General features: G+C 38.1%; 1 protein-coding gene across 1 annotated transcript in view; it reads left to right on the forward strand.

Moving 5' to 3' along the window:
* Window positions 1-8563, forward strand: part of PDGFC (platelet derived growth factor C) — a 205942-nt gene extending 197379 nt beyond the window's left edge. Inside the window, exon 6 of the mRNA XM_040471625.1 lies at window positions 6736-8563. Coding sequence (XP_040327559.1) covers window positions 6736-6852 — 117 coding nt within the window. The 3' untranslated portion in view covers window positions 6853-8563. The remainder of the gene's footprint in view (window positions 1-6735) is intronic.
* The last annotated feature ends 8568 nt before the right edge of the window (window positions 8564-17131 follow it).

Raw genomic sequence — 17131 nt, forward strand, 5'->3', positions numbered from 1 at the left:
CAAATAAGGTTCACAAACTAGTTCATGTTTTCATTTTTTAAAATTAAGACCTTTAGGGGCGCCTGGGTGGCGCAGTCGGTTAAGCGTCCGACTTCAGCCAGGTCACGATCTCGCGGTCCGTGAGTTCGAGCCCCGCGTCGGGCTCTGGGCTGATGGCTCAGAGCCTGGAGCCTGTTTCTGATTCTGTGTCTCCCTCTCTCTCTGCCCCTCCCCCGTTCATGCTCTGTCTCTCTCTGTCCCAAAAAAATAAATAAACGTTAAAAAAATAAAATAAAATAAAATAAAATTAGGACCTTTAACTCAAACATCCAGGCGTTAAAGCTGTAGAAAGTTTGTCCTCTGACAATACAACATGGGCGGTCAGTGAGGGTTTCATCTGTGCTACAAAAACGAAAATGTGTTCTGCAGCGGAGAAAATGGGTGAAACTTTTCAACTTTAAACTTTTCCAAATACAAAGGGAAAATATTTTAATATTTTTTTTGTTTGTTTTTTAATGTTCATTTGTTTTTGAGAGACAGTGGGAGCCAGGGAGTGGCAGAGAGAGGGAGACATAGAATCTGAAACAGGCTCCAGGCTCTGAGCTGTCAGCACAGAGCCTGATGCGGGGCTGGAACTCATGAACCGCGAGATCATGACCTGAGCTGAAGTCGGACCCTTAACTGACTGAGCCCCCAGGCGCCCCTAAGGGAAAATATTTTAAAGACAGACTTAAAGAAATTATTGTCTATGTTGGAGAAAGGAGATCTTTGGTATTTCTTTTTCCATTTGAGGCAACATGGGCACATAAATCCCAAGTAGATATGTTCGTAATTTTACCAATCTTCCTATTATTCATGTTGCCCCGAAAAGCATGTTAAACCCTTTATGGATTCCTTTCATCTTTTTATTCTGTGGAATTAAGGAAAATATAAATATTAAATGTTACTAATGATTGTTTTTCAGACCTTTGGGAACCTTAGAACTTACACACTCCAAATTGTTGTTATTGCTAGAATATCCCCAGTTATACCCAGCCTTTCTCCAGGAGCGTTATGTAGCATTCCTATACCAGAAAGCAAAACACTCTTGATGAGTCAGCTTTAATCCTATAAAACATTTAAATTATATCAAGTCAAAATCTGCCCTTCTGACTTCATTTCTGTATCATTGCATCTCATTACGTTTCATTTTTTACACTAAATAAAAGAACAACACAAAATAAATGCCTACTAACTAAATGAAATAATTTTTCATGTGCATAAGGACATTAATAAAATTCTTTATCTGTTAGTCATCTGAATATACCCAGCGTCATAAACTGCACTTTACATGACATGGCTGTCCTACCCTTCAGCAGTATTGTGTTGGCAGCTGATAAAGTGGGACAAAAGCATTGGATTCCAATAGATAAGGAACACTGTTTTCATCCTAGATCTACCGTTAACTTGTGACCATCAGCAGGGCACTTACCCCTGTAAAGTAAATGTAAAATAGAATAACCTCTCAGGTTTTTCCCAGCTGTGTTATTCCATGACAATTACTAGATTGCAGTCTGTGGAAAGTAATGTCCCAAACTGGCAGTCTGTGATAAAAATGGACTCTTCACCACCATCAGTCATGTGCTACTTTCGTTTCTACATCCCATGCTTCTCAAGATTCTTGTGCTGGGAATCGTCTCCACTCTAGTTTCAGAAGGAGCTAATCATGAGCTTGGTGGCTCAGAGAGCTCCAGCCAGGCTGTGCCCAGAGGTCGGCCTTATTGCTCCCCTGTGAACTGGGAATCTGGGAGTCCAGAAAAAAAACCCTTAATACAGTCGTTCTAAACAGATTAAATAAACCGCCTTACAAGCAAGGCAGGCATCAGCATTGATCGGTGACCATGAAAGGATGTGATGAGAATAGGAATTAAGCCAGAGTGATCTTTTCTCACCTAAAATCATTCAGTTTGGGGCTTTCTAAAGCCAGTCCTTATTAAATACGATATATTTGCAGACCTGATTTAGCCAACAACTTTTGGGTTTATAGCCACCATTCTAAGAGCTATACAACCCTGACCAGTCGTATTAGCCTGTTTTAAACAAGTTTATCGGATGCTGAGTCCACATCATGCTCTCTTTCGTTAAATCAGTCCTTGGGTAAAGCATATCCTCCTCCATCCTATACTTATAAATTTCTTTTCAAATCACATCGGTTTTAGGGTTATTAAGATAAGTTACCCCAGGGGTCACCTGGGTGGCTCAGTTGGTTAAGCTTCTGACTTCAGCTCAGGTCTTGGTCTCAAGTTTGTGAGTTCAGTCCCCACACTGGGCTCTCTGCTTACAGCACAGAGCCCACTTCAGATCCCCTGCCCCCCTCTCTCTTTGCCCCTCCCCCACCCGTGCTCTCTCTCTTTCTCTCAAAGATAAATAAACATTGAAAAAAATTTTGCCACAGAGTATGAGGTATCTATTTTATAATCTCAGATAAAACTCTTGTGTGAGAAGGGACTATGGGAAGTACTTGTAAACTTACTGGCCTTCCAGAATGACATCACTCCATTATTCTTTAGTCTTTGGGTGGGGTGGTTATATGTGCATTATCTGTGTGTACACATATACAGCTATGGATGTTTATCTAATTCCATGATTACCTCTTACAAGCTTCCCACAAAGCATCTCTAACGCACGTGTGGATATATATAACTGTATTGTTGCCTACTTCACATTTCTCACAAGTATCTCCAGTAACCATCATGTCTTAATTTTTTATAATGCTTTGTGGGGATCATTGATTTTTTTCTGTGATAGTGTTTTTGTTAACAAAACACCTTATTAAAAGAAAAGGGGGGTTATTTGTTTGGTGTAATTGATCATTTCTGAGACCTAAATTTTTCTCAGTCGTATATTTTGGAAGTAAGTTCTGAGCTTAGTACTACTCCTAGAGAAGTGAAATTATTTTTGAACAGAATTTCAAATAGTGCTAAAAATCATTAAATCATTGAATATCATTAATCTGGATCCAAAGACTTAATTCATTTGCAGTGAAGCCCATCTTGGGCCTTAATTCCTTTTGATGATTCCTTTCTTATTCCTATTGTTCCAGTTTTCAGTTTGAAGACTCTTCCACCTCATGGAGAAGACAGAAGCAAAGACAGAGCTTAGATACCCTAATTCTTCTCGCTTTCACCTCTGTTATACCAGTTTCCTTAACTAATAAGCTGAATTATGTTCCTTGTGTTACTACAAATATAACAATTATTCTCCATTTGGGTTCCTTTACCACTTTCGGTGGTTTTTGTTCAACCATTGTTTCAAAAATAAGTTTAGAAAATCAAAAGGCTTGTAATACATAAGATGATAGTATTGTTACATAGCATAATTTTTAATTGTTTTAATGTTTATTTATTTTCGAGAGAGAGAGAGAGGCAGAGTGTAAGCAGGGGAGAGGCAGAGAGAGGGATACACAGAATCTGAAGCAGGCTCCAGGCTCCGAGCTGTCAGCACAGAGCCCAACGCGGGGCTCGAACTCGTGAACCATGAGATCGTGACCTGAGCAAAGTCTGACACCCGATGGACTGAGCCACCCAGGCGCCCCAATATTACAGCATAATCTTCTTATTAAAAAGATTCTTACTACTTTTTACATCAAGTACCAGATACTATTTATTGGAAGCCAGTTTTGCCTCCCTCAAAATTCCTTAAAGATTTTTCTATCTCACAAAAGGATTTTTCAGAAAGCAAGACAGGAACTTTACATATATATGAGCTCAGATGTTACGTCCTCCTCAAAATACATCCTAGTTTCCTGCCGGTCCTAGCATAACTAGCCCATCTTCTGTGCATATGTAGAACTTTAAAGACATGTTTATTAGAGATTTTTTTTGCTATGTCATTCAGAATTATTGTTTATTTTTATTTGTTTTTACTGAATTGAGAACCAAAAAGAACAAAGATAACATTACATTGCAGTACTGAAGAAAACCATCTGTGAAGCCAAGGCTTGAAGCTGACATTTGTTAGCTGTGTGACTTGGGGCAAATTGCTTCTACTCTCTTGCACCTCAGGTTCCTCATGTGTGAAGTGAACATCTAATGCTCATACCTTACTGTGAGGACTAAAGGAGCTGACACAACACTTAGAACCGGGTCTGGCATATTTCATTCCCTGAATATATATTAGCTATTCGCCCACTCATCTTTATTCCCCACCCTCTCTGCTTCACCTTATTCTTTGCTTATGGCAAGTGATCAATAAAAATTTAATGAATTTTGCCCCAAGATAGGTAGAGTATTCTTTTCCAGGCAAAAAGATCTATGGGATATTTTATTTATTTATTTATTTATTTATTTATTTATTTATTTATTTATTTATTTGGTATGGTCTTGCTTTTCTTGCATAGATCTGTTCTGGATAAAAAGTATATAATTCAACTGCCTTTTTTTTTTTTTTGTAGTGAATACCAGCCCCCATTGTTCCATAGCACCCAAAATTTAACAGCACTTTGTTTGCACAGTGTGGGCAGTGGTACATGATCATCTATTTCCTGATGGTTCTTTTTGTACCTGATCTAATCACTTCCATATTCTCTGATTTTAGTTTTTCCCTGGATTTTTTTTTTCCGTTGGTTTGTAGTTTTAGTTCGAACCTCTCTCTCAAAATTGTTTGAGACATGCTTCTGTCTTGCTGTCTTCTTTAATATTATCTGGGACCTGTTGGTCATTTTCCAACGTATCGTTCTCCTCCAAAGTGAAAACTTCATAAAGAAATGAAGGAGAGCACTAATTAAGTCCCCTCCCATGTATTTTTAATTTCTTATCTAAGACTTTGCATCACTACCACATTATACGATTCTTCTGCTATTTGTAAATCTCCATAAATATCAGTAGATGAAGAGGGGGGTGGGGAGGTGCTATTATTCGGTGACTGCACGTCGACATAAGCACTCCTGGAGGAAAGAACGATTGTAAGATTGTAGCCTGGCATGACTGCCTGTTACGGCTGTATATGGTAGCTTCTCTAACTCTTACCTTTTATAGTAATTTTTTCCCCCTGCTAACTGGGAAAATGTATACAAGTGGAGTTAGGAATTAAAGACATTGGCTATGCCAATATTGCAGTTTATCTACCCACTCAACCTCATTCCAGAAAGAATTTTTAACAAAAGTTGGGTAAGTTACAGCACCAGTGTCTTAACAGTTTTGATGCCACTTTAAGTTCAAAAACAGTAACTCAGTATTGACACATATATTTGACGGTCATTGGGTTAAGCTTCATGTTAAAATCATATAGTCTTGGTAATTTTATTTTGGAATTGTGAATTCAATAGAAAAGTCTGCTTTAAAAGTTCCCTATTTCTCATAGTTATTACAAGACTTTGCTGTTTAGCTCTCTAGGAAGAACGTTACTAAATCAGTAGAATGTATGACTAACAATATATTCTAAGTCTTTATAAAATTATTATCTATCAGCCTGACTTTAATAATTCATCTTTGGCCAAAGTACAAATACTGGTTATGTCCCTGTTCTCTCTAACGCTTCTGGTCACTCATGTGTAAAATAAGGGTAGTAATTGTGAATTACTTCATAGAATTCTTGTGAGTTAAAGTATGTAAAAACATTATTACAGTGCCTGGCACCCAGTAAGCATTCAAAAAATGTTAGCTGATTAACCTTTGATATGACCACATACTCCAAATGAGGTATACATTCTCTACTTTTCTCTTTTAAATCTTCAAATAAAACGGTCATGAGACTCGACTTGTGCCTCTTTGGATTAACGTACATTTCCCGGAAGAGTATCTTTTAGAAGTTGCTCTATGAAGTTATCGCTGTCCTACCCAGAGAACAGAGAAACTAGACAACTCCATATTATTATGTCCCCTGGTCTTTGTTCATAATCCAAACAAACACAATTCCTTGAAACTTTATTGTTTCTATTATAAGAAATGAAAATACACACCGAGTAGGTAGTTCTTATCAAATACTTCAGATAACCTTTTACAGAACACATAGCTGTGCCTTCCTGTCGCAGTGTTAAAAGGAAATATCTTGAGTATCAGTGTCTGTCTTGCTATATTTTTTATTAAAAGGCCAAACTGCACATTAAGTTCATTTAATAGAGGCATCATTGTTATTATCGCCAAGCCTCCGTTTACTGCACAGTGGGTCCAGCTGCGGAAAGTTAGCTGTGACGGAGGCTGATGTCTATGAAGTACATCTAATCCATCTCATCAAGTTTATAGAGGACTTGAAGCGAAGCCAAGAAAATTAATGAGTGGCATAATTGAGCAGACTCAGCTGTAGAGTGATCGTGTTTCCTTTCACAGGATCGCAGTACTTGTATTGCTTCAAGTATAAATTTTTGTTACATGTGTGAAAAAAATGAATGAGTGAAAGAAACCAACAAACAGAAAGACGGCTGGGCAGTAGTGGTTTCAAACTACTGAATCAAGGCGAAATTCTCTGTAATATTGTCAGAGGAGTGAAACGGAGTGCTCAGTAGGTCTTTCGATGTCAGGACCGTTCCGTATTCGGAGGCGGCATCCTTCCAAGTGGCTGCTATTAAAACATCCTTTCTTTCGCGAAAAGTTGATGATCGTTTGTGATTTCTTTGAAGGGTGGGGGTAGGTGTTCACGATGCCTTCGTCAGAAAAAAAATAAAAATTTGTAAGTCTTTGTTGGGCCCCGAGATTCTTTTCTGAAATTTTACTTGTCCATGAAATCAAACGTTACAGACATTGGTTGATTTTAAAGATGGCTTACATTGTTCCCTTTCAGGTCCTTCAGTTGAGACCAAAGAGTGGTGTCAGGGGATTGCATAAATCTCTCACGGACGTGGCCCTGGAGCACCACGAGGAGTGTGACTGTGTGTGCAGAGGGCACACAGGAGGATAACCGCATCAGCACGCACAGCCTCTCCCAGAGCAGTACAGCTCGGTGGCTGATCTGTTAGAGAACTTGCGCATTATCTCCATCCATAATCTCAGTTGTTTGCTTCAGGGACCTTTCATCTTCAGGATTTACAGTGTATTCTAAAAGAGGAGACACCACACGGAATTAGAAGTTGTGCAACGGCTCTTTTGAGAGGAGAGGCCCGAATAACAGGAGAAAAGGTCTTTGGTCCTGGAAAAAAAATGAATGTTGTGCATCACTAGCTAGTGACAGAGTTGCCTTGTGCTTACTCAGCTAGCTGTGTTCCGTATTTCATCTGTCTCCATGCGGCTTAGGCTAATGTCCGTACGGGGAAAAAACTGTGCGATGAGCACCTGATTCTGTTGCCTTGCTTAACTCTAAAGCTCCATGTTCTGGGCCTAAAATCACAGAAATCTGGAATTGTTTCCTTACATTCAGATATATAAACCAGCGTGTTCTATGTCCTACAACCTTGGTTTTTAAAAAGGAAGGGTGTTACGATAAATCAAACTTGTGTCATGCTGACAGGAAAGACTGGATTTTCCATATTTCTTACTAAAGTTTCCACCATTTAGAAGAAGAGAACTCTGGAAGAGACAAACCTGAAGAGTGGCCTTATCTTCACTTTATCTACAAGTCGGTTTATTTGTTTTATCGTGTACATTTTTATATTCTCCTTTTGACACTATAACTGTTTGCTTTTCTAATCTTGTTAAATATATCTATTTTTACCAAAGGTATTTAATATTCTTTTTTATGACAACCTAGATCAACTATTTTTTAGCTTGGTAAAATTTTTCTAAACAGAATTGTTATAGCCAGAGGAACAAAGATGATATAAAATATTGTTGCTCTGACAGAAATACATGTATCTCATGGTCATACGGTGCTAGAGCTTAGATTGATCTGCGTTTTAAAATATTGAAGTGGGAAATCAATAGGATTTGATAAGTTGCAAAGACTTTTGGAAAATAAATTATCATATCTTCTACCCCTATTATTGGAAATGCAAATAAAAAGCAACCTATGAAAGTTAGGCATTCAGATTCAGAATCAACTACTAACCCCTAACCCTTCTTTTGGTTAATGTGAGCCTAGCTCAGAAGAATATAAAGCACCTTGAAGAAAGACTGGACAGCTTACTGATAAAGCGCACTCTGCTATCCTGTAGGAACACATCCTATTTATTGTGATGTTCTGGTTTTATTATCTTTAAACTCTGTTCCATACCCTTGTATAAATACATGGATATTTTTATGTACAGAAGTATATCCCGTAACCAATTCACTTATTGTACTCTTTGGCAATTGAAATGAAAATCAGTAAATTACTTTGCTTGTACAATGCTTAATATTGTGCCTAGGTTATGTGGTGACTATTTGAATTAAAAACGTATTGGATCACCAAATAAAAAAAAATGTGGCTATTTTGGAGATAAATGGTGTGTGTGTGTGTGTGTGTGTGTGTGTGTGCGCGCGCGCACCCAAGATTTGTCTCGACGCCAGGAGAGTGAAGATCAAGTTTTGTGTTACCGTGGTTTCCGTTATGCAAAAGCCTGTGTCAATTCAAAAAAGACAGGTAGAAAAGTGTTGAGGATTCCCTGTCTCTTGTCGCCAATATTTTGGAGCTCATTTATTTTTCTCCCTGGTCTTGATACTGATTTCTGGTATATTAAATTGCACCTGACTTGAAAGTTGTATGTGATTTGTGAAATGGTTAGTGATCGATCATATGGCAGTGTGAAACTGAAAAAGAAAAAATCTTGTAACTTTACATTGTCTTCATTTTCAATGGCAGCTATTAAGTTGGCCGGCAGGGTGGGCGGGGTGGGGGTGGGGGGGGCAGCATAAATTGATTTGGCATACAGACTAAACATACCTTGTATAGCACACTTCCAGGTGTGGGTCCTCACCTTCAGGTGCAGATTTCTATTCAGGGCTTGTGTCTTATCTCTGCCTTTCCACCCGCCCCAGAAGGCTAGGTAGGGCCCAGGGCCATGCTGTCTTCAGACTGCTCCTGTAGGCCTGGGCGGTACCCTTTCTTGGTACTTTTCCATCCAGCAGTCCTACCCTGCGCCCGACCACTTGGAGAACAAATACAGGACCATACAAATGCTGCCTTATTGATTTACCTCCTCGTGGTTTGGTCCCAGCCCTGCGGAAGCCTGCTAGACGTAGTTCACTGTGCTTCACGGAATATGCAGTGCCCTGTGTCTCCCTCTTGGCAATTTGCAAACCGGCATTAGCATAGCAGAGACTCAACTAAATCTGACAGTAAATGGCCTGTGTAACTGTCTGTGATCCAGCACTTCCCACCATTGAATGGAGCGCCTTCTTTCCCTCTTATTTTTGAATGTTTCTTTTTTGTTTACTTACAAAATGGTGAAAGCCAGAAGAAATTACTCTATGAAGGTAGTCCCACATGCTGTCGCCAGTGAGTGGGAAAAGCCAACTGCTTTATGCTTACTCACTCATAGACCTTTTTGTGCATTGGACCAAAAACAAGCAAACAAACAAAAATAACCCATCAATGGCACCGGTGACCATAATTTTTCGGATTTCCAGAAAAATCTTGTCTGTATTTTTTTTTTAATTTTTTTTTTCAACGTTTATTTATTTTTGGGACAGAGAGAGACAGAGCATGAACGGGGGAGGGGCAGAGAGAGAGGGAGACACAGAATCAGAAACAGGCTCCAGGCTCTGAGCCATCAGCCCAGAGCCTGACGCGGGGCTCGAACTCACGGACCGCGAGATCTTGACCTGGCCGAAGTCGGACGCCCAACCGACTGCGCCACCCAGGCGCCCCATTGTCTGTATTGACCACAAGTGTTTTACATGTGATATATTGGATTAGTGCCTTGCCCCTTGAGAGGAACTGTTTTGCTACCTTGTGATTTTATTAAAATAAAAGAGCAATCCCTAATTGGCACAAGGCAGGCTTTCATGTCTACATTTTTCATTTCTGTATTTCATTCCCTTTCTTATCTAGCAATAAGTGTATGCACTGTGGGAAGGAACAAATGAGAAAGTAATGAGAATTTACACTGTGAAAACACCCTGGCTTCATTTCGTTATTCTCAGCGCATCCCTCTCTTGAGGTGCATTTACTTAAGCTTGTGACTGGACTCAAGGAAAGGCAGAAAATACAAGTCTCCCTCAACATCATATATTTAATAATAATGCAACGCGCTTACCGCCAAAAAAAGATGCTGAGTTTTTAATGTATTTTAACTATATATTATAAATACATTTAAAAGTTATAAATAATCACAATCCTTTACATGCATAAGAAGGAGTAGAAAATTGAAAATATAATCGACCACTTGCCTGACATCTTGTTTTTCCTTCATGCTTCATATGTAGTCAGTCAACAAGTCCCGTTGGCTTTTTACCTTTTCAAAAGTCTCTCTTGTGTTGGTGTCTACCTTTCCGTGTCTGCAGCTGCAGCTTTGACTTAGAGCCACATGGCTCGCCCTCATTATGCTGCCCACTCTCCTTTCCCCACTTTTCTGGTCCCTGGTCTCACTCCCCTCTGATCCACCCTTCGCAGGACTAACCGGGGGAGTCCTTCCAACAAATCTGATTATGTCCCTGGGGTGGAAAATTTACAATTGAACTCCGAAGGATTAAATTGTAATTTTTTGCATGACACTCAGAATTTATTATTGTCTCATTGTTCATTTTTCACCATCAAGCCTAACGTACAGCTCTCGTCAACGGATACCTAACAGTTTCATGAGAATAGCGATACTTGTGCACATCCCTGTGCTGGCACACGCTGTTCTTGGAAGCATTGTTCCTTTGCTTACTTACCTCAGTGGCTTCCTCCGAAGTCTCAGCTCAAATGCCACTCTTCAGCAAAACTCTTCTTCCTTAACTCCCACTTGAATTAAGCCATTTCTCCCATGCTCCCCGGAATATTGCAGTTACAGATATTGTCAATTTATAATTACTTGCCCTCATTTTGATGTCTCAGACTACTAGTCTAACAAACAAATGAATAAATGATTTTTTTTAATGTGGCAATGACTGACCTCAGGCCCCCTGGAGACCCTAAATATCTCTGAACATCAGCACCTTAATCTGTAAAGTGAAAGAGTTAATAGATGTGTGGTGGGTATTTTTTAGTTGTAAGCAATCCAGTCTACTGGTTATATTGGGGCACCTGCCACCACGATTACAGCTTGCAGATGAAAATGTTCCTTGTTAGTTTAAGTGATATAATGATTTTCTTCTTTAGCAGTGCTTTGAAACTACATGTTTTGTTTTCCAGTTAATGGTTTTTCTACTAACTGTATTTCAGATATCACCTCTATTCAACTTAGGGGCATTTAATAATTCATTTATGTATTCATGTTTTGGAGACATTCTATAGTATGATTAACTTTTGTGAGTCAGAATTTAAAAGTCTTTAGATGTGAAACATGGACATCAGCAATTGATGATTCATAATCTTTACATCATTTACCTCTTTTGACTCATTTTGCATCGTCAATCCCAATGTACAATTGTAGTGAATACTTAGTTCCCGTAAGCACCAATATTCCTACATATGCTCGCACATGCTGGGTTCTCTTTTTAAAGCACTGTTCCTACACTAACCTATTTTAATAACTTCCTCTTTTGTCTGTCAAAATGTTAATTACATACTTTAGTACTCTACCTCAGAAAGCATTTGCCCAGACACCTACACCAAATCCAATTTCTTTCGTAACTGCCAAGCCATTCTTACTCAGTATAAATCTATGTAAAGTTTAAGGAAGAGATTTAGTATTCTGGTGGAAGTTTATTTTAAGATTAATAACTATCACTTTTTAATTACATATGGGATCCCAACCAGGTTTTTTTTTTTTTTGACAGAAATTGGAAATCTGATCCTAAAATGAACTTAGAAATGCAAGGCACCCAAAATAGTGAACAAATCTTGAAAAATAGCCACATAGTTGGAGGACCCATACTTCCTGATTTCAAAATTTACTGCAAAGCTATCACAATACTGTGGTAAATTTAATAAGTTTAGACCTACAGAACAATGGAATGGAATTGAGAGTCCAGAAATAGACCTTCACATTTATGGCCAATTAATTTTGACAAGGATGTCAAGATAATTCGATGGTGAGTGAGTATCCTTTTCAACATATGTGCTAGGACAACTGGATATCCACACGCAAAATAATGAATTTGGACCTTTACCTCACACCGTATACAAAAAGTTAACTCAAAATGAATCAAAGGTCTAAATGTAAGAGACATAACTATGGAACTTAGATTCTGCAGGAAAAAACTTTGAGGACCTTAGATTAAGCAGTCGTTTCTCAGAGATGACACTAAAAGCACAAGCAACAAAAGAAAAAGTGAGCATCATCAAAATTAAAACTTTTGCACCTCAAAAGACACAATAAAAATAAAAAATAACTTACATAATGAGAGAATATTTGGAATTCATATATCTGCCTGATTAGGGTCTTAATATCTAGAATGTGTAAAGAAATCTTAAAGCTCAACAATGAAAAGATACCTAACTCTTGAAAAAATGAGCAAAGGATAGGGGCGCCTGGGTGAGTCAGTCAGTTAAGCATCTGACTTTGGCTGAGGTCATGATCTCATGGTTTGTGAGTTTGAGTCCTGTGTCGGGCTCTGGGCTGACAGCTCTGAGCCTGGAGTCTGCTTCAGATTCTGTCTCCCTCTGCCCCTCCCCTGTTCTCTCGCTCTCTCTCTCTCAACAATAAATAAACATTAAACAAAATTAAAAAAAAAGAAAAATGACCAAAGGACTTGAATACACATTTCTAAAAAAAAACAAAAAAAGCATACAAACGGCCTATAAGGACACAAAAACATGACCAACATCATTAGTCATTAGAGAAATGCAAATCAAAACCACAATGAGAAACCACTTTACAGCTACCAGGATGGCTTATAATCAAAAAGATGGACAATAATTAGTGTTGATGAGCATGTGCAGAAATGGACACCTTTATAAATTCTTGCGGCGGGGGTGGGAGGGGGGTGCCTGGGTGGCTCAGTTGATTAAGCATCGGACTCTGGCTCCGGTCATGAGCTCGTGGTTTGTGGGTTCGAGGCCCCTGTTGAGCTCTGTGCTCACAGCTCAGAGCCTGGAGCCTGCTTCAGATTCTGTATCTCTTCTCTCTCTGACCCTCCCCCACTTGCACTCTGTCTCTCTCTCAAAAATAAATAAACATTAAAAAAATTAAAAATAAAATAAAATAAAATAAAATAAAATAAAATAAAATAATAAAATATTGCGGGGGGGGTGGTGGGGGGAGACAGCAAAATGTGGCCATGCAAGAAAACACTTATGCAGTTCTTTAAAGGGTTAGACATAGGATTAACGTATGAATCGGTAATTCTACCCATAGGCATATACTCAAAAGAATTGAAAATCCTATACACAAAAATACATAACAATATTTTTCATAATAGTCAAAACATAGAAACCACCAACGAATAAATGGACAAACGTGGTATATGCATACAATTGAATATTATTATTAGGCAATAGAAGGGAATGAAGTGCTGATAACTGTGGAACATGGATGAACCCTGATAACATTATGTTAAGTAAAAGAAGCCATTCACAAAAGGCCACATAATTTACAATTCCATTTACATGAAATGTTCAGGATAGACAGTACTTAGAGAAGGATAGTATATGCATATTTGTCAGGGGCTGGAGGAAAAGGAAAAATGGGTAGTGACTGCAAATGAGCACAGGATTTCTATTTGTAGTGATAAAAATATTCTGAAATTAGATAGTGGTGATAGTTGTGTGAATGTCTGAAAACCATTGAATTACACGCTTCAAACGGTGGACATTTTGGCATTGGAATTACATATAATAAAGCTGTTTTTTTTAAAAAATCATGGATAAATGTATGCACTGCAATACTTAAGACATACCCACCCCCAGGAAAAAGAACGAACAAGGAATAAGTAAAGAAGCAAAGCAAAACAAAACAAAAAACAGGTCATCTACACTTCTATCACCCTTCTACAAATCATTTCTATCTGCTCTCTGTATGCATATAGGTATGTAGATAAATGAATAGGTGGTGTAATACATGGAATTATTGGTCTCAATTCCATCTCTTATAGTATTCAAAATTTATGCCTTTGCCTTGGCTTAACGGTGGTTGGAGTATCCTTTCCCATTTGAATTTAGTCTTCGCCATATGTCTTGCTCTAAGCCATAGAATAAAAGTGCCTGTGACACAAGCTGAGGCTTCATACATGCTTGCACGTCTGGGTTTGCTCTCTTTGACTCCTGCCATCCTCAAGAAGAATATGCTCCAGAGAGCTCACTAGTCCAAAAAGACACCTGGTGCAGACTTAAACCCAGTCAGTGCCATGGAGTCGAGTCCCGCTGAGTCCATGTGTCAGTCCAGGCACAAGTGCCTGGGTGACTCACAAACGATTCTTGTTGAAAGCCAGTGATTTTGTGGGTGTTTGGCATGCAACATTATGTGACAACGGTTGACTAATAGATACATATTATTTCATTTAAATGAGGTCATATAGTACAACCTATGTTTTAGTAAAACGATTATGTATACCTTCATTTGAAACTATGGACCAAAGACATTGAAATGGAACAACAACAACAAAAATACACTTTGGAAAATGTGCCATCGACACAAAATGTTTCCATACAGTCCCACTAAAGTTGTGAAAAAAAATGTTACTGAAAACACTAAAAGCACGGGAATACTTGCTAAGCACCTGCTTTTATTTCAATCATTACCTGCTAATATACTGTTAAGAAACAAGAAGAAATAAACTGACAATTTATCCCACCTCTTCATGCTCATTTTTAAAATTATATTATTTACTTTATGTTTTTAATAAATATTTACTTAATATAGAAGCATTAAAAGCATTTCATAATAATGTTTTATATTTATATTTTAATAAATTCCTTTATGTCATGAAGAACTTTGGGGAATTTTCATATGTTTTTTAGTTTATTGCTCTTTCCAAACTTTGCTCTCTCTCTGTCTTTTTCCCCTCTTTCCCTCCCTCCCTCTTTCGTCTCCTTCCTCCCTCATCTTCTCTCCTCCTCTCCTTCCTTCCCTCTTCCCTCTATTTTTTAAACATAAGATTATTTGCATCATTTCCGTGTCTTTACGTTGTTTTCTGATCATTTACATAAGGCATAGTTTGTGTCCAGACTACTGTTTACTCTGATGTGGGAAGAGTGATTTCTTGATTCCATTTTTACTTTTCTAACCCTTGTTTGCCAGTGGGATGACAGTTTGCAGATGAACTATTATATTCTATTTAGTTTTGATTCTTTTGGAGGAAGGAAGTTGAGAGCACTTGGAATGTGCAACCTTTGATGAAAGAATTCTGCTCAGCTCGCTCTCAAAGTGTCATTTGCTGAGATGCACTGTGGCAGAGGCATGCATCCATTCTTCTTGGAGTGAGAAAGGGGGCCAGATCAAATAGGTTTCAGATCTTACTCATAACTCAGTGTGAAGACCTTCAGGCTATCCTTTCATCTGAGGGCATCAGTCTCTACTTTTCAATTTCCATGTTTCGTCCGAAGCTCCTCAGAAACGACTTTCCCTTGCCTTTCTGCTCACAGCGGAGAAAAGATAACACTACCTCTTCTGACTGCTTCTCTTCAAAGTTAGCTGGATTCCTGAGGATGCTTGGATCCATAGTTCAGAAAGAGACGTTGGAATGGAAATTAGCCTAAGCCTCATCATAAAGCTACCCTTTTGTTCTTAAACTATCCTCCTCTGAAGTTTATAGCAGGAAGCATGTCTCTCGCTGGATGCTGTTAGCAAATGAATTCTTTGTTGGACTTGTGTTTCCGCAATCCAACTCTCCTTCACTGGTACTGTCCCGATGTTACGTAATATTTCTGTGTGGCAAATTGTTATGATTTTAGCAATAATTTAATTTTTGCTTAAACTTTTGTTCTTTGCTACTGAAATAGGCTATTTCCAGTTTTTTGACTTGTAAACTTAAAATGATATGGCCCATAAAAGCTTTTGTATTTGTATTTAAATCTTGTTACAGATTTCATTTAACAGGTTATTAACACTGCTCAGTACTAGGTGGGCTGCTGATACTCTCCCCGTTTGTAGAGAAAACAGAGATTTCACCGTATTCTCTTTTGCTGTGAGATAAGGTCCTCCACAAAATTCAAGGGGGGAAGTAAAATAATTCTCTAAGCTGACTTTAAAACAATTTTGTACAAGTACTTTTTAACCTCCTGCTTAGAAAAAAACATCAAGTTTTTATAAGTTTTACAATGGCCTTAACTCCATCTAGTAAGCAAATAGTTTACTAAGAAGTACAGAATTCAAGTCCTTTTAAAAGAGTTTAGGATTAAGGCCTTAATTGACACCCTCTGATGTAAGTCAAATACGTGACAGTTCACTAAACACTATTTGAGGTTTCTGTTTAATCAAAGGAGAGCTTACAAAAAAAAAAACATTTTATCATTTTTAATACAGCTCTTTGAGTAACTTTCCGCTGGACATACTGATAGACAACCAGCTCCATGATATACCCAGATAGAAAAATATATATAAAATATCTTTTGTGCAAAATAACTTAGCTTCTGACAGAGCTAAAATGTCTATATATTGAGTAATAATAAGCAATAGACAAATGTTGAGAAGAAATCCTTTCAAAATCTGGAAAATAAGATGCATTCCTATTGTTCCATATTTAACGTGCACAGGGAGTAAAATTAATATCTCTTAATCCATTGATGCTAATTTTTTAAAGATAGTACCTACGGTAGCCATTGTCTTCCAAATTTCCAGACATTTTAATTTCAAATAAGTATTCATAGACCAGCAGCTACGGGTCATATCTATCAGGAAAGAAATCTGTGACAAGAAGAGTAGGGATTACATGAATAATTCATTGGCTAGAGGTTGATTTGCTTTGTTTTCAGTCTGAAAGCTGTGATCCGAAAACTGGATTTGCCAGCATTTGGACAGAAGTATCAGGAAGGAAGCTGAGTGTGCTCCCTCCAGCTTAGTTTATCAATGTGCTAGTGTCTGAGGGGCTGCTGTGCTTTTCCAACGTGAGAAGAACCTGACCTTAAGGCAAAAAAAAAAAAAAAAAAAAAAAAAAAAGCATAAAATGAAAAGGCTTCAAATGACCAAGTCTATGTGTAATATCTTTAGAGGTTTTCTGGAAAACATAATAATTTAATAAAGGAATTTTGATCACCGTCATACATTTTAGTAGCATAGTGTGAATGATTTGCTCAAAATCTT

The sequence above is a fragment of the Herpailurus yagouaroundi genome, unplaced genomic scaffold (assembly GCF_014898765.1).
Source record: "Herpailurus yagouaroundi ecotype Mexico unplaced genomic scaffold, PumYag 28, whole genome shotgun sequence".
Lineage (NCBI taxonomy): Eukaryota > Metazoa > Chordata > Mammalia > Carnivora > Felidae > Herpailurus > Herpailurus yagouaroundi.